The sequence below is a fragment of the Pygocentrus nattereri genome, chromosome 5 (genome assembly GCF_015220715.1).
Source record: "Pygocentrus nattereri isolate fPygNat1 chromosome 5, fPygNat1.pri, whole genome shotgun sequence".
NCBI classification, from domain to species: Eukaryota; Metazoa; Chordata; class Actinopteri; order Characiformes; family Serrasalmidae; genus Pygocentrus; species Pygocentrus nattereri.
This window is the reverse complement of record NC_051215.1, coordinates 12,546,179-12,569,468: the sequence shown is the minus strand read 5'-3', so window position 1 is coordinate 12,569,468 and position 23,290 is coordinate 12,546,179. Positions and strand designations below refer to the sequence as shown.

The following is a 23,290-nucleotide window of genomic DNA, read 5'->3' as shown; positions in this document are numbered from 1 at the left end:
TGACTAGCAGCTAAACAGGTGTGCCTAATAAAGTGGCCGGTGAGTGTACACCGAACCATTCCATATAACAGCTTTCTGTGTGGGAGCTTTTAGAGGCATTAACCTCTTCGGACGTCTGGTTCCCATCACCACCACTGTGACCAGTTCTGAGTCGGCAAGTTTCTCTGGAACAGAGCACTTCACATCAGATCACTCTGTAGAGCCCCCAGTGGAGCTTAATGAGCATGTTAATGAAATAAAGTGACATAAGCCTTTCGATACGTCATCATTTCATTTACAACAACACGAACCCGCGTTTCCCTGGACCTGAGTGTGTGTTTCGGTTTTGTTTCGCTCTGTTTACGGCCGAGTTTCGTTTTCCAGCTCAGCTCTCACTGCCGCCGCCCTCAGAGAGCCGCTAGCTGGCGACGGCAGGGTTTAGTCTGCTCGAGCTTTTCTTCGCTTCGCCCATGTTTTATTGGGGTGGACTGAGCTCGCCGGGCAGCGCTGGCGTGGGTCTGAGCTTTGGGGATGGTTTTAAACACATCCTCGGCTCTAAGAGACTCTCCGAGCTGTCTGTCAAGCGCAGCCTGCTGGCGTTTCTCACTGCAGACGGAAATGTGACTGTGGTTTTACTGAATGGACAGAGTGAAGAAGGACAGAACGAAAGACAGACGAGTAGAGGAGGAAAAGCGCCGAGTCGGTACAAACGTGAGTGTCAAATGATTCTCAGCCAGAAACACTTGTTATTATTTTTAGGGGTCCAAGCACTAAGTGCTGGCGTTCATTATTTTGGCTAGAGTTCTGCTTCTTTATCTGTCTTTTTACTATTATTCTGTTTCCTTTTTTACTACTACTATTATTATTATTATTATTATTATTATTATTATTATTATTATTATCATTATTATTGTTTCCTGCATTATAATAAGCCTAATAGTTTCACAGATATTTGCCATTTTCTGCATCCTTCAGTGCTTGAGATGTAAACAAAGTTGTTTATAGTGATTTGAGTGGCTTGAATGACCATGTAGTGAAATGGTTCATTGTAGAAAAACATTCTAGAGAAACAGTGTTTTGAAAAGCATATGATCAAATAATGCATCACAATAATGATAAAACAACTCCATGTTGTTCACCCATAACTAATACATTTCCTTTGGGTACTATGAATTAGAATGTCCTAGTGCCTCTCCACCATGATGGGAGTCTAAAGGGCTAAAACTATCATAAAATAATGTCTCAGATATCAGACATCGTAACTGTAAACACTGTAAACAATAACTTTCTGTGAGGGAGCTATCAGAGGCATGAAACACTTCAGGTGTCTCTCTAAACAGGCAGTCTTGTTGAGTATTAGTTGAAAAAAGTAAAAAAGTGTACCAGTAATGTTGAAATATTTCCTATTGTTCTGGGTCGAGAAGATAACTGCATTAGTATGTATAAATAGGATTATTCATTCACAAATGTAATTTTGCACAAAAGCTTTTTAGGCCACCATTCATTTTAGACTTGATCAGGAGCGTCATCTGTGTCTGTAAAACATGGAAGACATTACTAAGTGGAGGTTCTCCTCACCAGACGTTATCTGGTGGGGACTGTGGTTTGGACCACGAGAACCAGTGGTCCATATATATACAATTTAAAAACCCTGGTCAAAGCTCAGATTACATTACGTTTTGTTGATTTTCTAATTTTAGAAAACATGCATTGAAATGACTGAAAAATATGTACATATATATATATATATATATGCACACACACACACACACACACACACACACACACACACACACACACACACACACACTATATTCACAATGTTTTGGGACATTGGGACATTCTAAACCCATAGACATTAATATGGATTGGGTCCCCTTTTGCAGCTGTAACAGCTTCCACTCTTCTGGGTAGCTTTCTACAAGATTTTGTAGTGTGTCTGTGGGAATTTCTGCCTATTCATCCAGAAAAGCATTTGTGATGTGAGACGAGAGGACGAGAGGGCCTCGCTCTCTATTATAGTTCATCCCCAAGGTGTTCGATAGGGTTGAGGTCAGGTCTCTGCTTCGTGCCTAAGCTGTTGTTGCTCCTAGACACTCTTTTTCACAGCAATAGCACTTACAGTTGACTGGGGCAGATCTGTCAGGACAGAAACATCACAATCTGACTTGTGGCAGAGGTGGCCTCTTATGACAGTCACTGAGCTCATCAATACAACCCATTCTACAGCCAGTGTTTATCTATTGAGACTGCAAGGCTTTGTGCTTAATCCACCTGTTAGCAATAGATGTGGCTGAAACATCTAAATTCAATAATTAGGAGGGGTGTCCCAATACTTTTGTCTATTATATATGCAGCAACTTTCTGTTAACAAGATCCCTGTTAATAATTGTTAAGCTCAGTAGTATCAGTAGTATAATGACAAAAAATATGGCAACATTACAAATAAATTCCCGTTTTTTTCAGGATTTAATATAACGTTGAAAGAGCAAATTCACTCTCTCAGTAGTGGAAAGCACCATGTGGTGCTTGCGACACAGGCAGGGATGGTGTGGGAGTGGAGTGAGCAGTCTACCATAACCAAGTAAGTCTAACTACCGAGTACAGTGGAGAATACTACACTGTGAGATCTTTTTTTCTAGTTTTACCAAGATGCATATCTCCTTTTTGCATGTGTAGGCCCTTCAGAAGCTTGACTAACAAACAGATTGTACAAGTTGCATGCGGAGATGATCACTCAGTTGTGCTAACCAAAGGTAAACTGAAGTTTATTCTGATAAACACATCACTCACAGGGTAAAACTATACCATTTTGATGTATCCTACTGAACAGATACTTTATATTCGTATGATATTGTAGCTGTTTATTTACTTGCCATCATGCATTACAAACTCAGTTCCAAGAAATGTTGGGGCAGTACGTGAAATGCTAATAAAACAGACTGCAGTGATTTTTTTTCTATATGAACTTCAACGTTTTTGGTAATAACTATGCTGATATGCTTGATACCTGCAGCACATTCTGAAAAAGTTGGAACAGAAAGCTTGATTACCACTGTGTTACACTGTGTTACATACACTGTTCCTTTTAACACCACTTTATAATCATTTGGGAACTGAGGACAAAAAACTGGTCCGGTTTTGAAAGCTGAATTTTTTGCTGTTATTCAGTTGTGTAGGTCCTCAGCTATGCAACCGTACAATGACTTCATTGACGCATTTTGAGTGTAATATGGCACATTTTAAATGGGCGACAGTTCTGGACTGCACCCGCACTCTCTCATTACCCAGCCATGCTGTTGTCACATGCAGCATTGTCTAAAAGGCAGTATATGTTGCTCCAAAATGTGTTCAGAGTAAATGTTGCTTTCGCAGATGTTCAAGTAATCCACTAGTTCCTCCTTCACATCATAACAGACACTGACTTTTGAACTTTATGCTTACAACAATCTGGATGGTCCTTTTCTTCTTTGGCCTGGAGAACCTGCATGTATGGATGCTGTAACAGACAATGATTATTGGTTTGTTAAAGTATTCTGAAGCTCATGTGTGATATCCATCACAGAGATATGCCAGTTTTTAATGTTTATGGCTTTTAATGTGCTGTGTCTGAGTGTTCGAAGTCCATAGGCATTCAGTTGTGGTTTTCAGTCTTTCTTTTTCTCTGAATTTCCTGAATGTTTTGATGATAATATAGACCATAGAAGGTGAAATACCTAAACACATTGCAATCCCTGGCTGAGGAACATTATTTTTAAACTACTGGGTTCATTTTTGGCAAAGTGGTCAGCCAGCTTTGCTCATAGAGGACTAGACTTTTCCTGAATTCTCCTTATAGGCATAATTGCATCACTTGTTTAACATGTTTTATGAACACATTGCATCTGTCAGAACTTTATTGGGATATGCTGTGGGCATCAATTTCAGAATTAATATATATTTAAAAAAAACTATGACATTGATAAAATAAAGCATTAAACATCTGGGCACTGTTTTCATTCCATCAAGTTAAAGTGGAGTTATAAATCACTGCTTTTAGTTTTTATTTGCATTTTCCCTGCTGTCCCTACTTTTTTGAAATTGGTTTTGTAATTAACAGCACTTCATGTTTTCTCTTAGATGGTCAGCTGTTCACATGGGGTCAGAATTCCAGTGGTCAGCTGGGTTTGGGGAAAGATAAGCCCAGCTCTCTGTCTCCGCAGCCCCTTAAGTCTCTGGATGGGATCCCACTGGCTCAGATCAGTGCTGGGGGAAACCACAGCTTTACCCTTTCTCTCTCTGGAGCTGTGTTCGGATGGGGCAGGAACAGTGCCGGACAGCTGGGCCTGGGGGACAAAGAAGGTATTTACCTCACTATGGTACTCCTGTGGTGATGTGTAGGGGTGTAAAATGTAACATGGCTACATCTGATGAAACATCTATGAGAAGGTATCAATTCAACTGCAAACACTCGAGAATGTCAATAATGACTATAGTTAATTATGATAACATTCAGAAATGTACGCACTTGTTTTTTATCTGAAATTAAATTTTCATCCTGGTTAACTTTTTCTGGTATTGTGTGGTATTGCACAATTTCTGTTTATTATAATATTTTATATTGTGAAGTTAACACATTAGTAAAATCATGACATAAAATATAAGATTAAAAATGTGTCATTCGGTTTGCACAGGCCACTTTTTTTTTACCATGTCAAAAATTCAGCAAATAAACAGTAAATAAAATGCATTACATTTTTTTTTCACTGTTGAGCGACACCCGAACTTTTGCACACAACTGAATGCGTTTGTTTCTGATAAGCAAAATGTTTTCAGTGAGTTCAGTAACTATGTGTATTTACAAGAGGTATAAAGACATATAGGAGGCATTTAAAAGAAAAACGTTTAAAAAGTGATCTGCTGGTTGAAAATCTGTGCACTTCACAGTCAACGTCGAGTTCTTGATTTTTTTACCTGATCTGACAGCCATATGTTCAGTGACGTCATGTGTCCTTACGTCTTTTACAGAAAGGTATGTTCCTGTCTGTGTGAAGAGCTTGAACCAAAAGAAGACAGTGTTCATCTCGTGTGGAGAGGACCATACTGCTGTTCTAACAAAGGTTAGTCCAGATGTTTCCCCTTAAAATCTCAGACATATTACATACTAACACTTATTATTCAGTAACCACAGGGGTTTCAGTGCAAATTGGCTGAGCTGTTCTTAGGTTATAAAACATTGGGCCCACCAGCGAGTCCTGACCACTGAAGGGTCAGTTCAGGTAAACAGTGAGACTTTTGGCAGGGTTTATCTTGCCGTGTTGCATTGTTATGAATCATGGTATTTGTTATGAATTATGGTCTTTGTTTTGTTATGCACTGAATCCTGCATCACAGGTCTTGCAGGACTGAAGCTAAGTCAGCTGTAGACTCTTAGGCCTGTTTAATTGGATATAGCTCAGTATAGTTTGTAAAACACTGGATAAAAATCATTGTTGTTGTAGATTTATTATTATTACTATTATTACATTTGTGGTTCTATCAGAACCTGTAGAACCAGCAGTACCTTGCAGTTACTACTGGTTCTAATTTGTCTTTTCCAAATGATTGAATCTAAGAAAAAATGTTAAAATATTGTGATGCATATTATGTATTGTAAAAATGTATTATGATATTATAATTTGCCATATTGCCCACCTCTATCTTTAAGTTTCCTATTACTGCCTGGACTCTTTTATCCAAACTACACTATATTGCCAAAAGTATTCGCTTGTCTGCCTTCACACGCATATAACATCCCATTATTAATCCATAGGGTTTAATATGATGTCGGCCCACCCTTTGCAGCTATAACAGCTTCAATTCTTCTGGGAAGGCTTTCCACAAGGGTTAGGAGTGTGTTTATGGGAATTTTTAACCATTCTTCTAGAAGCGCATTTGTGAGGCCAGACACTGATGTTGGACGAGAAGGCCTGGCTCACAGTCTCTGCTCTAATTCATACCAAAGGTGTTCTGTCGGGTTGAGGTCAGGACTCTGTGCAGGCCAGTCAAGTTCTTACACACCAAACTCACTCACCGATCTTTATGGACCTTGCTTTGTGCACTGGTGTGCAGTCATGTTGGAACAGGAAGAGGCCATCACCAAACTGTTCCCACAAAGTTGGGAGCATGAAATTGTCCATCTCTTGGTCTGCTGAAGCATTAAGAGCTCCTTTCACTTAAACTAAGGGGGCCAACTCCTGAAAAACAACCCTACATCATAATCCCCCCTCCACCAAACTTTACACTTGGCACAATGCAGTCAGACAAGTACCGTTCTCCTGGCAACCGCCAAACCCAGACTCGTCCATCGGATTGCCAGACGGAGAGGCACGATTCATCACTCCAGAGAAGAAGTCTCCACTGCTCTAGAGTCCAGTGGCGGCGCTTTAAAACACTGACACTTTGCTTTGCGCTTGGTGATGTCAGGCTTGGATGCAGCTGCTCGGCCATGGAAACTCATCCCATTAAGCTCGCTATGTGCTGTTCTTGAGCTAATCTGAAGGCTACATGAAGTTTGGAGGTCTATAGCGACTGACTGTGCAGAAAATTGGTGACCTCTGTGCAATATGTGCCTCAGCATCCGTAGACCCCGCTCATTTTATGTGGTCTACCACTTCATGGCTGAGTTGCTGTTGTTCCCAATTGCTTCCACTTTGTTATAATACCACCAGTTGACCAGTTGACTGTGGAATATTTAGTAGCAAGGAAATTTCACAACTGGACTTGTTGCACAGGTGGCCTCCTATCACGGTACCACGCTGGCATTCACTGAGCTACTGAGAGCCACCCATTCTTGCACAAATGTTTGTAGAAGCAGTCTGTATGACTAGATGCTTGGCTTTATACACCTGTGCCCATGGAAGTGAGTGGAACACCTGAATTCAATGGTTTGGATGGGTGAATGAATACTTTTGGAAATATAGTGTATTTCCTTTATTCTCTGTGATTGGACTTTATTCTGCCTTCATTATCAAGTAAAGTCAAGTCAAGAGGCTTTTATTGTCATTCTGTCTATGTAGAAGTACACAGTGGAGTGAAATTATGTTCCTCCAAGGACATCACGGTGCAACAAGGAACAAAAGTACGAAGTGCAAATGTGCAGACACAGTGTGCAAATAAAAAAATAAGTAAATAAATATGATAAATTAAACAGACATTAGACACAGTAAATAGACAGGACAGTGCAGCACCGATACAGCACACATTTCTGGACATGAGGTCGTAAAATAAGGTGCAGAGATATTTAACATGCTGTGATCTGTGAGTCACACAGTCAGATGACCGACATAAACACAGCAGTTACTGAGGCAGTAAAAAGACCTGAGTAAAACAGTGTAAACACAGTGTAGCAGCCATGTTCCAGATAGTTCAAGTAGAGCATCAAAAGAGTTGTATGTGTGGAGTATGTATGTGACGGGGGGCTGGGGTTAGCTCAGTCCCTGTTTAAGAACCTTTATAGAAGGTTGACCAGTTCACGGGAGAGCTAAAGTCAACTAAAGTTCCTGTAAAGTCAGAAACAGTGTCACTCTTCATCAAGTCACTGAGTGTGATAGAACATTGTTTTACAGGTAAGCAAAGCCAAAAATATTTTTCCTTATATATTTACATTTTTAGGGAGGTCTGTTGTTCACATTCGGGTCAGGATGTTACGGGCAGCTCGGACATAATTCACTGAGAGATGAACATCGACCTCGTCTGCTGGGTGGACTCTGGGGGTCAAAAGTGTCCCAAATAGCCTGTGGACGGTAAATAACTGCCCAAAAGTGTTGCCGCCTTAAGACAGTATGTCCTGGAATACCTATTAGTGCTTATTCTGCTACTCTGGGAAATTAATTTAAAGATGCTGATGTAAAATATTTGAGTTGAGCATCATCCAGGTACAGATGGTGGTACCATTGTCATACAGAACTAGTTGATATGTGTGATTGTTCTTTTGAATTCAAGACATCACACTCTGGCACTGATTGGATCATCAAAAATGATCTACTCGTTTGGACGTGGAGAGCAAGGAGAGCTGGGAAATGGACAGAGAACCAATCAGTGTGTGCCACTTCCTGTACACCTGCCACCAGGTTTGTGCGATAATAAACTACCTTTAGAAACTGAATGGGTGTATTTACTGCAAGGAAAAAAATGTTTATCATTTTACAGTCGTATGCAAAAGCTTTGCCACCCCTGGCCAAATATTGGCCAAATATTTGCCATTTAAACACAACCTCTCCAAATATTTTTAAAAATATAGTATGATGCTGGTGATTTTATTGCATGGTTACTTTACATATAATTCACTTAAGATAAAGATATAAAAATAAAATAATAACATTTGGCCTCACTGCTATTTTAGTACACCCCCCTTAAATACATATTACACATATAGTGCTGCGGCATTTTTTGTGTGGAAGGTCTAGGAAGGTCTCTCTGGCCCCAACTATATCCTTAGTCTTGAAAGTTTTACTTGAAAGTTTGTGGGCGGAACCTTATTTTAGCCACATCTCTGCCTTGTAGAGCAGTGAGACTGCATCCCTGTCCCTCATGGCCACATGGAGAGCAGTACGATCCTGTTGTTTTAAATTAAATGTGTCCCAAGGTCTAAAAATGAGTGTGTAACATTAAGAATTGTCACTACTGAAACACAGATTTTCTACAGTAATGTACACTCTTTTATGTTTTAATGATAAATATTATTTTATGCATTCAAAATCTGTTCAAAGTTGTGTTTGCTAGTCATGTACTGACTAGAGTTTCCAAAATGAGCTAAAATTGACACCACTTATACTGTCACTACCGAAACTACTGAACTAAGTTTCAGCAGTGTTATGATTGTTTTATTAGTGACGAAATGAATTTTTCAATCATTTGTTTTAATAAAATCGACATAATTAAGGTGTAGGGTCATTCACGGAAAGCGATTTTAAAGTTTCAGCCAGTTAAAAGGCTCAAATTAGTTTTGAACTCTGACTTTGTTCTGATTCAGTAGAATGATCCATATAACCATATTATAATGTTGTTAAACAGAATGCAGCCCTAATCAGACAGTGGAGAAAATCATGGCTGGAGGAAATCTTTCTGTTGCCTGTTTTCAGGTGAGCAAGAGTCTTCAGTGATGTCTTTTTTCCCCTTACAGTTCATAGATCTACATAGTTTTTTTTTCCAACTGTGGTAAATGTTCTGTGTGTCTAAGGATGGTGAGATCTCAGCAGGTTCATGCAGAGGGATGTCAGTATTGGATGATGGAATTATTGACAGATGGATTTTAGACTGCGAAAACGCAAAAGCATGGAACAGAGTGAAAAGGTATATGTAAATGCATCATAGCACTTGCACACTTTTCCAGACCAGTGCTCCTCAACCCTGGTCCCGGAGGCTCACTGTGCCGCACATCAACACAGCCACTTTAACCTGACTGGGCTGTTAATGAGATTGGTTGGATTAGGTGTGTTGGGAGCAAGGAAAACCCCAAGAAGTGCAGCGCAGTGGGCCTCCAGTACCAGCATTGAGAAACACTGTTTTAGACCACACAGAATTCTTTTCTGTAAATGTGGACTCATCATGACTGTGCACATTAGAGAAGAGGCCATTGTGAGTCAGTACCAACTCCAGTCATTACTTATGTGTCAGGGAAAATAAAATTTGAAGAAGGGGATCAGTAGGAGATCACATTTCCTACAGAGTGTCAGAGTGTGACGTTTAGGCTAGAACATCTGGGTGAGTATTGTTAAACAGAGAGTTTGGAACTCACTTTTGTATCTCATCCAAAAGTCCATAGCTTTTACTGTAAGGAACCCCATAACTATATTGGGAAAGGTTGACTTGCCCATGCTAGACTAACCAACAGCACAGTGAACTTTTTCCCCTGAGGCCTCGTGTCTGATAGTCAAACCTGCTTTATTTCAGTGCAATGGCAGTGTTAACCTAAATGGCATTTCCTAATAATGTGACTCTTGGGAAAAAGCAGTAGACAGGAGTCACCGACATTATGTTCTCCATCACAGAAACACTATTATTCACCCACACACACCTTAGCTGCCTTAGACATTTCTCATGAGTGTCTAAAATGGCTAAATGAGATATTTACCTCTGCATTAGCCAGGAGAAAGTCAAAGGAACAGAAGTAAAGACTCTTCAAATCATATGCACAACAACCAGTCAAGCCTGATGGATGATCATTGCATGTTTAGGGATATATAACATGATCAGGAGCGGGTAATTTGTTTTTGATTGGAAGCGTCACTAATCCTGCTTTTTTCCTGATGTTGAAAATGAATATAGTGTACGTAATGGTCATTTTCACTTTGCATGAGACCAATTATCCAGCTTATTATTCTCTCTGTCTTGATAGTGAAATCAAGAAAATGTTCTCATCGGCATCGTGCATCAACGGCAGCTTCATTGACAAAAGGTATAAATGGATTTTGTGACTCATTTTTCAGAATTTGTGTTTGTGATTGTTTCAGCGTATTAATGTCTGAGGTTGTTCACTTGTATCATTAACAGTGATAAACATTATAAAACATCTGAAAGGCAGTCTGGTCTGGATTTGTCGTTGGCTCGTCTTGCTTTTGAGAAGATGGCCCAAAAGCAGAAGATTTTACTGGAGGTACTGCTCTGTTGATAACATGTTACAGGCTAAATTTGATTTCATTAGTAGAGACACGATTTTACATTGACTAGTGAATATGATACTGTAGACATCATTTTAGGTTGACTTGTGACTATGAGAATATAGTCGTCGTTTTGAGTTGACTTGTGATTCTGAGACAATAGACATCATTTTATGTGAATTTGTGCCTATGAGACTGTAGACGTCATTTAAATTGTGGTTATGAGGCTGAAATCAGAGGCTGAATTTTCCTCTCAGGTGGAAAGTGTAGTGAGGCAGAATCTGCTCCGGTCTCTGGGCTCCACTGCTCCTGGTGTTGAAGCTCTGAGAGTTTACCTCATCCTGCCTGAGCTCCTCAGAGTGCTGAACAAACAACAGCATGGAAAGCAGCTCGCTGTAGACCTGGCTTCTGCCATTTTACACCTGGATCAGGAGTCACTGAGTGTCTTAAGTATGTCCCTGTTTAGAGACCTTGATGTTTATTACCTACTTAAGACCTACTCTGAACACCTTGTTGAATTACTTAAAATGTGTACATCATTTGAGCATAAATCACATATATTATCAGTTCAACACAGTATCTAGTAGTGTGATATATGTCATCAGTGTGGAAATGATCTACATATTTCAATCAAATATTTTAATGCATCATTTTTGTACTGTGTGTAATATCACAGCATTGCTACAACCTTATTTGTTTATGCATGTATTCGTGTATCTATGCATGTGTATCAAATTTACTTGACCTTTTAAACAGCTCAGAAGTTGCACATGCTCTTGTCTTGTAAAATGTCCTCAGGAAGGCTGTGGACTACACTGCCCTATTACTACTACAGAACGCTGGTGAAGGTCTTTCACTCTGTATTGGCACACTTCATCTCCCAGATGACAACTCAGATCTGCAACCGCTGGGACGAAGCATCGTTTCTTCTAAAGGTTCTGCACAAACTGCACGATGTGAGGATTACAGATTTCATTCATCTTTTCCTGTTATCACTCCCTCCATTCTCACCCTCTTCCACATACACACTCACACACCTCCTGTTAGCCAGACTTTTCTTTTTTCAACATTTACATTTTACATTTACAGCATTTGGCTGACGCTCTTATCCAGAGCTACTTACAACTTGATCATTTTACACAGGTAGGCCAAGGTGGTGTTAGGAGTCTTGCCCAAGGACTCTTATTGGTATAGTGTAGGGAGCTTGCCCTGGTGGGGGATTGAACCCCAGTCTACAGCGTCGAAGTCAGAGGTGTTATCCACTACACTAACCAACCACCATCATAAACTTCCAATCATATAATATACTTTATCAGATTTACATATTATTTCATGTTCTCAAAATATCTAATACTTTAATGCTATTATTAGATTATTATCATTATCTACTGATTTAATGCTGTTATTATTATGATTTTTATTATTATCTAATTATTTACTGCCTTTCAGGTTCATCTAATCTAATGATTCCATGTTGCTATCAGATTATTGTCTAATTATTTTGTGTTATGAAAATATTATCAAATTATTTAATGTTATTATCAGATTATTATTCTTATCTAATGATTTAATGATGTTATTATTAATATTTTTATTATAATATAATTATTTACTACCTTTTCGTATGAATCTAATCTAATGATTCCATGTTGTTATCAGATTATTGTCTAATTATTTTGTGCTATCAAAATGTTACCCAATTATTGAATGTTGTTGTCAGATTATTATTCTTACTTAATGATGTAATGATGTTATTATTATTATTATTTTTATTAGAATCTAATTATTTAGTACCATTTCAGATTAATCTAATCTAATGATTCCATGTTGTTATCAGATTATTGTCTAATTATTTTGTGTTATCAAAATATTATCTAATTATTGACTGTTATTATTAGATTATTATTCTTATCTAATGGTTTAATGCTGTTATTATAATTGTTTTTTATTATTATCTAATTATTTACTACCTTTTCAGATTATTCTAATATAATGATTCCATGTTGTTATCAAATTATTGTCTACTTATTTTGTGTAGTATAATGTTCAAATTATTTAATGCTATTATCAGATTATTACTGTTAAAAGGTGATTTAATCTGTTATCAGATTATCATTATTATAACTATCTAATGATTTGCTGCCATTTTCAGATTAATCTTATCTTATGATTCCATGTTGTTGTCAGATTATTGTCTAATTATTTCAAGTTATCAAAATATTATCTATCAGCATTTTATTGCTGCTATCAGATTATTATTATCTGACAATTTAATGTCAATATCTTATTAATATTGTATTATTAATGATCCGATGATGTAATGATTTCATGGTGTAATGTTGCTTTTATCTAATTATTATCTAGCGATGTTATGTCATTATTGGTTATTATTATGATTAAATGTCCTTATCATTGCGATATTTGAGCATTTTAATACTTTCACTCAGATTAATAGCAAGAGAGCCTCACGGTTGATGGATGATTACTTCTACATCAAAGAGCTCTTTGAGGTCTTTGCCTCTGTAAGTACTGAAATAATTCCACAGAAATTAATATTCACATTCATATTGGTGAAAGTGTAGCATTCAGGCAGCTGTGAAAAGAATATGAAGGCTTGTACTGTAAATGTTTTAAAATCTTTTCCGTCACACATTTTAAGCTTGTCACAGTGTTTAGTTGCTCCTCCCTAAAAATCACCAATGTTTATAGTCTAAATGATCATTGCTTAGTGTTTTACTTTTAATATCATTATTGTTCTGTAGTTTATTTGGTGTTACAGTTTACGTTTCCACAGTTTGCTCTCAGCTATACACTGTGACTTACTTAAACAGTGCTGTAGAACAGCCAACAGCTTGTCTGTGGAATAAAACAATAAAAAATGTTAAATGGCACAACTGTTTTTAAATCAGAATGTTTAACATATTTTTCAGGTGTAGATTTGAGATTTTACATAGGCAGGTTTAAGATGTCTGTGCAGGCCTCCGGTGTCCAGACATCTATTCATCATTTCATAATTAAAAAAAACTACTAAAATGTAACAATAAGTCAGGATGTGGACATACAAAAGAATTCAAGAGAGTAACTGGACTAAAATTAGCATACAAAACTGACTGTCCATGATATGTGACATGCACATGACTGCTGAAAGTTTGTTGTGCTGTAGGTCTCTGCATTAATGTTACTGTCTCTTTGCGTTTGAACAGGTTCCATTTTTCCTCAGTGATCAGCAAAAATGTTCAGTTTTTTTCAACTTTATGGTAATCAACCTTGATTCGTTTGTATATTGTATATTGCATTTCCTGTTTTGTAGTGTGGCATTATTTATTTATTTATTTATTTACTTTTTTTTTCCCCTAGAAAAATGTGGACTGTCTTTGTTGTTACCCTTTCATTCTTGACTTGAGGTCTAAACGCTTTCTTTTCAGTGTAAGTAGACTCACTCCGTCAGACGCTGCAGAGGCTGTATTCAAATCCACTCCATCGATCATTATTAATCTTCATTGTATTGATGTGTTGCTCTATTTATTATTTTGTGCCTCAAGTTTTTGCAGGAAAGACAAAAGAATGTGGATCCTCCACTCGTCTGTGAAAACTCACTGTGTGTGAAGAGAGACATGGTGCTAGCAGATACTCTTGCATATCTGAGAACAACTCCTCCTGATTTCTCCCTCCCATTAAAGGTCTGTAACTATTAAACTTAGGTTAAATTAGCTAAAGTGAATTTATCAATCGATCGATCAATTAAATCAATCAATCAATCTGTCTGTCTGTTTGTCTATCTATCTATCTATCTATCTATCTATCTATCTATCTATCTATCTATCTATCTATCTATCTATCTATCATGGTCTCTTCTTAAAGGTGAACTTTTTCCTGGAGGATGGGTTTGATGCTGGAGGTTTGTGTACAGAATTCTTCACACTGCTTAGTCAGGATATAAGAAAAGCCTCCAGCGTGATTCAAGCCTCTAAAGACTCAGGTCTCTTCTGGTTCTCTGCTGATGTGAGTCTATGGTCAACATGTGGCTTTTCTCAAAAGGCTTGCTCTTGTATGGCAAATGAATACAAAACTGTTGCTCCTGTTTTCCTGTCTGGTATAGACCTCTGGAAGCAGTGATGAGTTTTACTATCTCGGCGTCATCTGTGGAATGGCCTTTTATAATCACTGTTACTTAAACATCGGCTTCCCATTGGCGCTCTTCAAGAAGCTACTGCACCTGAGTCCCACTCTCAGTGACCTGGAGGAGCTGTCCCCAGTGGAAGCCAGGTTCAGAGCCATTGTCTGTTAACCCCTTAAACCCTCACTACCATGAATATTCAGTAGCTGCTATGAAACTAATGTGTGTAGTTAGTAGTTATGAGAGTGAGGAACTAAAGTGTGGACTCACATATATATTAGGGTAACAGCAGCTACTAAATGATTTATAGTATTCTATTATATAGTTTATTGTATAGTTCTACAGTTAATATGATTTTTAATAGTTGTTGAATACTGTATATTGTTCAATAACTATTAAAAATCATATCAACCATATACTGTAGTATAGTTACTGAATGTTATTTAGTAGTTAATGAATAATGTATAGTAATTATTGAATGATTTATAGTAGTGACTGTATCATTTTTAGCAGTTACGAAATAATTTATAGTAGTTACTGAAAGATTTGTAGTAGATCCTTAACAATTTATAGCAGTTACAGAATGATTTTAGCAGTTACTAAATCAATTTTATAAGTTATTGAATGATTTCTATAAGTCATTGAATGTTATTAGTGGTTGCTAAATACTTTTTAGCAGTTGCTGAATGATTTATAGTAGTTATGGAATAATTTATAGTAGGTACTGAAAGATTTGTGGTAGTTAATGAATGATTTATAGTAGCTACTAAATAATATATAAAAGTTATATAATAATATTGAATAATATTTAGTTGGTACTGAATTAATTATAAAATTTACTGAGTAATATATATTAATGTATAGTGGATTCTGAATTATTAATAGAAGTTTATAGTAGTAGTGATTTATAGTAGTTACTGAATAATTTAAAGCAGTTACTGAATAATAAGTGTAGTCTTCGAATGATCATTTAAAAAGACTTACAAACCAAGTCATCTTGTTTTTTCTCCTAGTATGCTGTATGTTACTTTATTTGTGTGTTGTCAACAACTATGGGCATCTTTAGCTTATTAAAAATCCCTATATAGATATATAGAATTTTTATTGTTTGTTTTTTATTTAAATGCTTTTTTTTAATTATGTTGTATTTGTTGCTACCTCAGGTCTCTGAAAAATGTACTGATGGAAGATGAGGAAGTTGAGGAGATTTTTTGTTTGGATTTCACAGTAAGAAATCATTAAACATTTATTGCTGTACGTTTAGGTTTTGAAGTATATGTATGTGAGTATAGTTTCTTTTAGGTACAGGGCAAAGAGCTCATTCCGAATGGAAGACAAATCCCTGTCACCAAAGTCAACAGGTATGTTTTTCTTGTCATTTTTCACTTATTCCTCACACACAGCAATCTACACACATAATGATATTCATGAAAAACAGGCTCATTTGCATTAAACTGTGTCTGAAGCTGAAGGGAGACGTCTGGATGTTATGTCGCCTGTGCTGTCTCATAATCAGTGCCTTAGAAGGCAGTGAAAATGCATTTTAGACATGCTTCAAAGGCAGTGATACATCATGTTGTTACTAATATAGATACTTCACTGCTAACTGTTAGCATTAGACGACAGTAGCTTTTACTCAGAAAAAAGTCTTTTAGTTTTACATGCTGAACGGTTAATACCCAAAGTGTTGTATTTGTACACAAACTATATATATATGGTTCTTTCAACTTTGCTCAATTAGCACTTGTTTGAAAGTGGAGTCCCAGATGGCAGTGGCAAACAAGTATGCATCCACATCGTCTACAGGATTTACAGTTCACCAGCATTTCAAAAAAGGATCAAATGTTTACATTCTATGCCATAGTGGCAAAATCTCTCAGTGTGTGGTGAGATATCTGTAACTATATGGGTGATCCATTGAAGTTCTCAGCAGAATCTACAATCTGGAACAATGACTTTTTACAAACAGGAGGCAAATCAAGGCATGGCAGATTTAAAATAGTTGTGTAATTTTCCTGGTTACTTTTATTTTCTGTACTTATGGCAGAAAAGTGCATTATGGGTTTAAAAGAATGCACAGATATTTTTGATAGGCTTCCAGTGCTAACAGTTAAACAAAAAGAAGTGAGACTATGCTATAATTTGAATGATAGTGATATAGTGTAAACCTGGAGAAAATTGTGTTATGTTTACAAATGTGCTCCACTGGCTAGAATTTGTTTGAGTTAATTGGACTGTTTTTGTTATCATAACCTTTCAGTCATTCTTCTCATATATTTTAGAACAAAACTTTTTTTGTAAACTCTTCTATACCTCAGAATAGCTCAGATGGTTTACGTTTAGGTCATTGTAGTTACTGGATAATAAACTCTAGTATGTAATATGCCTGAGAATTTAAGGGGTTGGTATAATATCATTTTATTATAATATAATATAATATAATATAATATAATATAATATAATATAATATAATATAATATAATATACGGCAATACGGCACGGCAGTGGGAGATTGCGGGGAGGCCCTTGGTGGCCTAGGCCCCTGCAGCAGAAACTAGCTCTTGGTACATGGAATGTAACCTCACTGGGGGGGGGAAGGAGCCGGAACTTGTGCAGGAGGTTGAGAGGTACCACCTAGATATAGTTGGGCTCACCTCCACCCAAAGTGTCGGCTCTGGAACCAAACTCCTGGATAGGGGTTGATCTCTCTCCTACTCAAGGGTTGCACAGGGTGAGAGGTGCCGGGTGGGTGTGGGGATACTCACAAGTCCCCGGCTGGTGACCATGCAGTTGGAGTTTGTCCCGGTGGATGAGAGGGTCGCCTCAATGCGAATTAAAATCGCAGAGAGGAAAGCTTTGACTGTTGTCTGCGCTTATGCACCAAACAACAGGTCAGAGTATTTAGCCTTCTTAGAGCAAGTGGGCGAGGTTCTGGAAAGGGTCCCACCTACAGACTCCATAGTCTTATTGGGAGACTTCAATGCTCACGTTGGCAATGACTGGGAGACCTGGAGAGGCGTGATTGGGAAGAATGGCCTGCCCAATCTAAACCTGAATGATGAATTGTTATTGGACTTCTGTGCCAGGCATGGATTGTCCATAACGAAAAACAAGTTTGAACACAAGGATGTTCATAAGTGTACATGGTACCAGGGCTTCTTGGGTCAAAGGTCAATGATCGACTTTATTGTCGTTTCATCTGACTTGGGACCATATGTTCTGGACAGTAGGGTGAAGAGAGGTGCTGAGCTGTCAACTGATCACCATCTGGTGGTGAGTTGGACCAGATGGCAAGGAAGACTGATGGTCAGATCCGGTAGGCCCAAGCAAATAGTGAGGGTGTGCTGGGAACGACTGTCAGAGGCCCCTGTTCGGAATGATTTCAACTCCCACCTCCAGGAGAGCTTTTCTCATGTCCCAGAGGAGGTAGGGGACATGGAGTCTGAATGGACCCTGTTCAAAACCTCCATTGTGGAAGCTGCCAGGTGTAGCTGTGGCCAAAAGCTTGTAGGTGCCTGTCGGGGTGGTAACCCAAGAACCTCCTGGTGGACACTGGTGGTGAGGGAGGCCGTCAAGCTGAAGAAAGAGGCCTTTAGGGACTGGTTGGCCCGAAGGACTCCCGATTCAGCAGATAGGTACAGACAGGCTAAAAAGGTGGCAGCTGCGAAATCCAGGGCATGGGAGGAGTTTCGTGATGCCATGGAAAAAGACTTTCGTTCTGGACACTCAGGAGTGGTCGGGGTGGCTGTGCCCAAGCTGTATTCGGCAAGGGTGACTTCAAATGAGGATATTGTTGGTCGGTTAAAGGAGCACTTTGAGGAACTTCTTAATCCGGGAGACGTGCCTCCCTTATGGGAGTCAGGGCGAGAGGCTCCTGGGGTGTCAAGTTCCATTTCCGTGGACTTTCATGGATGAGATTCGTCCAGAGATGCTTAAGGCTCTAGATATTGTGGGGCTGTCGTGGCTAAGATGCCTCTGCAATATTGCATGGACCTCGGGAACAGTACCCTTGGACTGGCAGACTGGGGTGGTTGTCCCTATTTTTAAAAAGGGGAACCGGAGGGTGTGTGCCAACTATCAGGGTATCACACTGCTCAGCCTCCCTGGGAAAGTCTATGCAAAGGTGCTGGAAAGAAGAGTCTGACCGATAGTTGAACGTCAGATTGAGGAGGAACAATGTGGATTCCGTCCTGGCCATGGAACAATGGACCAGCTTTTCACCCTCTCACAGATTGTTGAGGGGGCATGGAAGTTTGCCAACCCAGTCAACATGTGTTTTGTGGACTTGGAGAAGGCTTATGACCATGTTCCTCGAGATATCTTGTGGAAGGTCCTCCGGTCCAATCTCTGTACTCCCGGAGTCAGACCTGTGTCTGTATACTCGGCATTAAGTCAGACTCTTTCAGTGTTAGCGTTGGACTCCACCAGGGTTGTGCCCTGTCTCCAGTCTTGTTCGTGATATTCATGGACAGAGTGTCAGGGCGTAGCTGGGGTCAGGAAGGCAGTATGTGTGGAGGCCGGAGCGGTGACCAGTGGCGTCTCTGCTATTTGCAGGTGATGTTGTTCTTTTGGCGGAATCACATGGATGCCTCCAGCGCTCGCTGGAGTGGTTTGCAGCTCAGTGTGAAGTCAACGATGATGATGATAATGATAATATAATATTATTATATTATATTAAACCCCCCCCCCCACACACACACTTTATGGCAGGCCCTGGCAATGTATATGGTTCTAAAATGCTTGTTGTTTAATGCAGATAAAATAAAGAAAAACTACTGGTCTCATAAAACAGTCTTTATGGGACATGAAATGCAGTGAAGGATACATCTATGCTGCCTTTATAAATGGCCAGATGGTGGAATCTCAGCAAGCAGCGTTTTATGCAAACGTTTCATTCAGATATGACTCATATACTGTATGCGTAGGCAGCGTCTATCACGTTCAAACACAGCCTCTGTTTATTCATTCTTTTGCAGGCAGAAATATGTGGACTTGTATGTTGACTTCTTTCTCAACAAGTCTGTGGAGTATCAGTTCAAGGAATTTGCCAGAGGATTTTCTTGTGGCAACTGCTTCGACTTCTGGAGGATGTTTCTGCCTGAAGAACTCAGGCTTCAACTCTACGGCACATCTAAATATGAGTGGGAAGAACTCCGAAGGGTAAAACGCAAACTGTTTTGATAGTCTGGGCTATTTTGCTTATTTATATTATTTTGATTGCACAATGGATTTTTTGTATGTCGTATTTCCCTCAGATTGCCACTTATGAACACTGTGGACCCCTGGATAAACTGATTCAAAATTTCTGGACTGTTTTCCTTGAGCTGTCTGAAGAACATAAGAAGAGGTTTCTGAGTGAGTTTAAGAGTTGGATACAAATAAAACAATTATTATTACTGTATTATTTATTATTTTTATTTACCAGTTATGTGTTCAGATTACTCTGATGATATTAAATTGCCTTGAGAAATGTTATATTCCACTTGATGTCAGAAAAAAAATCCCACATCTTTATTTAAAGATTATTTTTTGAAATGATGATGTTTATATGTATACATGCATATAGTATATGGGTCAATGACGTGACGCCTACATTTTCAGTCCGACAGCATTTTTTTTCAGTTTAAAAAAAGTTCAAATGCATAAAAAGGTGCCATTAAACAGTATGTAGTCTCTCTCCCACATATCTACTCACTTTAACTTTTCAAAAAATACTCCTAAAATTCTTTGTCCCATTTGGCATGATTTCATGATTGGCAAGTGTTTTGTAGTTCTGTACAAAATTAAAAAGCATTTGCAATTTTATTTCCATTATGATATACAAAGAAACTTTGTCTGATGATGTCGATTTTAAGTATCATGTGGTTATGACCATCAAGAAATGATTGCTTTAGGATGTTAATTGTTAAAACTGCCGCAAAAACAGGACGTTACATATACTAGTTTGTCAAGGACCCATGGAAGCTCACCAAATTAGAACAAATAGAAATGCTCCATAATTGCTCTGAAAATTTTAAACTTGTCCTGTCAATTTGGAATTTTCTTTGGTGAGATATATAACATTTTATATATATATATATATATATATATATATATATATATATATATATATATATATATATATATATATATATATATATATATAATAAATGTGAAATAAAAAATTGATAATACAAAATATAACAATATACCACAAGTTAGGTTAATTTTGCTATTATGTTAGCATTCCAATTATTTTTCTATTCAGTAGTTTAGAAGCAATTGTCAAATGGATAAGTGTAATTTACTAATTATAGTGTAGTTTGAAATGTCATAAGCTACAAACCAAAACATAAACCAGTGGTTTGTTCACAACTTAAAGCATTTTGGGAACTGTGCTGTTATAACATCCTGCAAATAGTTTGAAACTTACAAAATGTTTGTATGATATTATACATTTACCCACAACAAAACTGAGTTCATATTATTAAACAGTGATTCTAAATGCTCGTACAACAGTATAGGCAACAAAAGATGTACAGGGAAGAAGGTACGCTTTTCAGACCTTACCTTTACCCTTATTGTTGCACACAAATCTGGTCTATGCAGAATATTTTATCAGAATTTGATTTCCCTTAATTTGAGCTAGAATGTATAATGTGGAGTATAGAGTATAAGGAGGTTGGCTGAGTGTCCCTGAGATTTGTTTTTTTTTTTTGTTTTTTTTTTTCTAGTTTTCATGTATGCAACAGTCCGCTTGCCTTTGGGAGGCCTCTCTCAACTGCACCTGAAAATTGTAAGATGTGACTATGAAGATGCAGACAAGCGTTTCCCAGTGGCTCAGATCTGCTTCGGCACGCTGCATCTTCCAAACTACAGCAACATCCAAATACTTGGAGACAGACTAATTCATGCCATCACCTGTTGTGAGGATTTCGGGAAGATGTAGAAAGTCATTTGATCTGTTCTGTAAAGTGTTAGTGGAGATATGAGATGTCCTTTAACAGACTAAGAGTAAAACATGACCATGGTCCATGAACCTGGGTGATTGTATATCAAGACTACAGAGGTCATGGAAGACTACTGTGTAAATAACCCCAAGCTTTTTATTTGTAGATATTCACTGAATGTTACAAATTATGTTTGCTTATTTAAATATATTTTTTAATATATTCAAGGGGCATTCTGGCCTAAAACTAGCATTGCTATGTTATTTGTTGTGCTATGCAGTGTTTTAGAGCAGTATTAGACCCCCCAGCCTGATCAGTTAGACAGAATTCATCATTTTAAATATTTTCAGGTTTTCCCTCTTTCGGTGTTCTTTCACTACAGTACCCAGCAGGTATTAAGCAAATACATTATCGTGCATTCCTGTGCTGTTGGCCAATCCTGACTGCTAGCATAGCCACTGATCTGTAGGTTGATTTATTCAACCATGCTAGCATTAGTGTAACTCTTGCCTTATGGCCACTTCAGACAAGGACTTCACCCTATTATTCATAGAAAATATCTAGAGAGCCAGGTAGCCACCTTGCTAACTTGCTAACAATAATGATTTGATAGCAGTGACATTAGCTACCAGGCTTCTTTCTGCATTCCTAGTGAGAAAGAATTTTGAACAGTCCATACCCAAACAATGACTCTTTAGCAGATTCAGTGTTTCTAAGGTTTCTCCCACCTTCAAGAAAGATTATCAGAAGGAGCTTTTGTAGTCTTTAAAATAGATAATCAATCAGTCAATCAATCGACTTAATAAATAACAGTTGAAATAGGGCTAAAATGACTTACCATTTAGGGGCATCATCTGTTTCTACTTTGTTAGCCCACCGGACCACCAAAAAGCAGGCATTGTTCTGAATGGTGGGTCATTCTCAGCGCTCATGTATTAGTGGCATTTTAGTGTGTGTTGCAGTGGTGCATGTGGATCAGACACCTTAGCAATGCTGGTGCACAGATTTTTCTCTATTATGCTGGTCGCATGACTCTTAGCCCTGCTAGAAGAACCTGCATACAGCAGCACGACAGGTCACCACCAAAACCAGAATATGCTGTGTTTTGTTGCTGGTCAACTTGTAGGACCATGCTAGGGTGACCGGCTAAGCCAGAAGCAGACCAGCATAAACCAGCATGAAATGCCTGTGTTGTTATTTTCAGCGGGGAGATGACCACAGCTCATCTAATCTTATGAAGACCACAGCCACAAAGACGAGACAGAGTTCTTGAGATGCAGAGATGTCCCTTGGCAAAAAAACAAACAAACAATAAACTAACAAAACAAAAAAATTACTTATGGGGTTGTTTGGTGTTTGGTGCTTCGCTTCAACGACATGTTGCTAATAAACCCCATGTTTAATAAAGCGGAGTGGATGTAATACTGCTACTTTCTCTGCTCTGCGGTGAAGGTTATTTTGATAAGTGCGATATGATTTATTTTCCCTCACAGTTTAGGTCATGTTTAGGCAAACATGCTTTAGATCTAACGTAGCTATGCATACATTCTGTTTCTTGAACCGAAGCTGTGAACATCCTGTTTACTTTTTAATCATAACATGAATGTTTAATAATAATTAAAAGCACAAGTTCATGTAAATAATAC

General features: G+C 38.1%; 1 protein-coding gene across 2 annotated transcripts; it reads left to right on the top strand.

Moving 5' to 3' along the window:
* Positions 1 to 363: 363 nt before the first annotated feature.
* Positions 364 to 23,290, top strand: LOC108441139 (probable E3 ubiquitin-protein ligase HERC4). 2 transcript variants are annotated; one of them, XM_017720489.2, is made up of 24 exons: positions 364 to 690; positions 2,446 to 2,563; positions 2,659 to 2,735; positions 4,099 to 4,320; positions 4,987 to 5,078; positions 7,612 to 7,742; positions 7,942 to 8,069; positions 9,013 to 9,080; positions 9,179 to 9,291; positions 10,337 to 10,396; positions 10,492 to 10,594; positions 10,856 to 11,048; positions 11,397 to 11,554; positions 13,046 to 13,120; positions 13,802 to 13,855; positions 13,956 to 14,024; positions 14,141 to 14,278; positions 14,460 to 14,600; positions 14,698 to 14,864; positions 15,879 to 15,942; positions 16,018 to 16,076; positions 19,692 to 19,875; positions 19,971 to 20,070; positions 21,429 to 23,290. In XM_017720489.2, exons 1-24 carry the CDS (start codon positions 450 to 452, stop codon positions 21,641 to 21,643), a joined length of 2,970 nt encoding a protein of 989 aa, XP_017575978.1. In that variant the 5' UTR covers positions 364 to 449; the 3' UTR covers positions 21,644 to 23,290. The 2 variants fall into 2 exon arrangements, with proteins under 2 accessions (XP_017575978.1, XP_037394246.1); XM_037538349.1 differs by lacking the exons at positions 13,046 to 13,120; positions 13,802 to 13,855; positions 13,956 to 14,024 and having other exon boundaries at positions 365 to 690.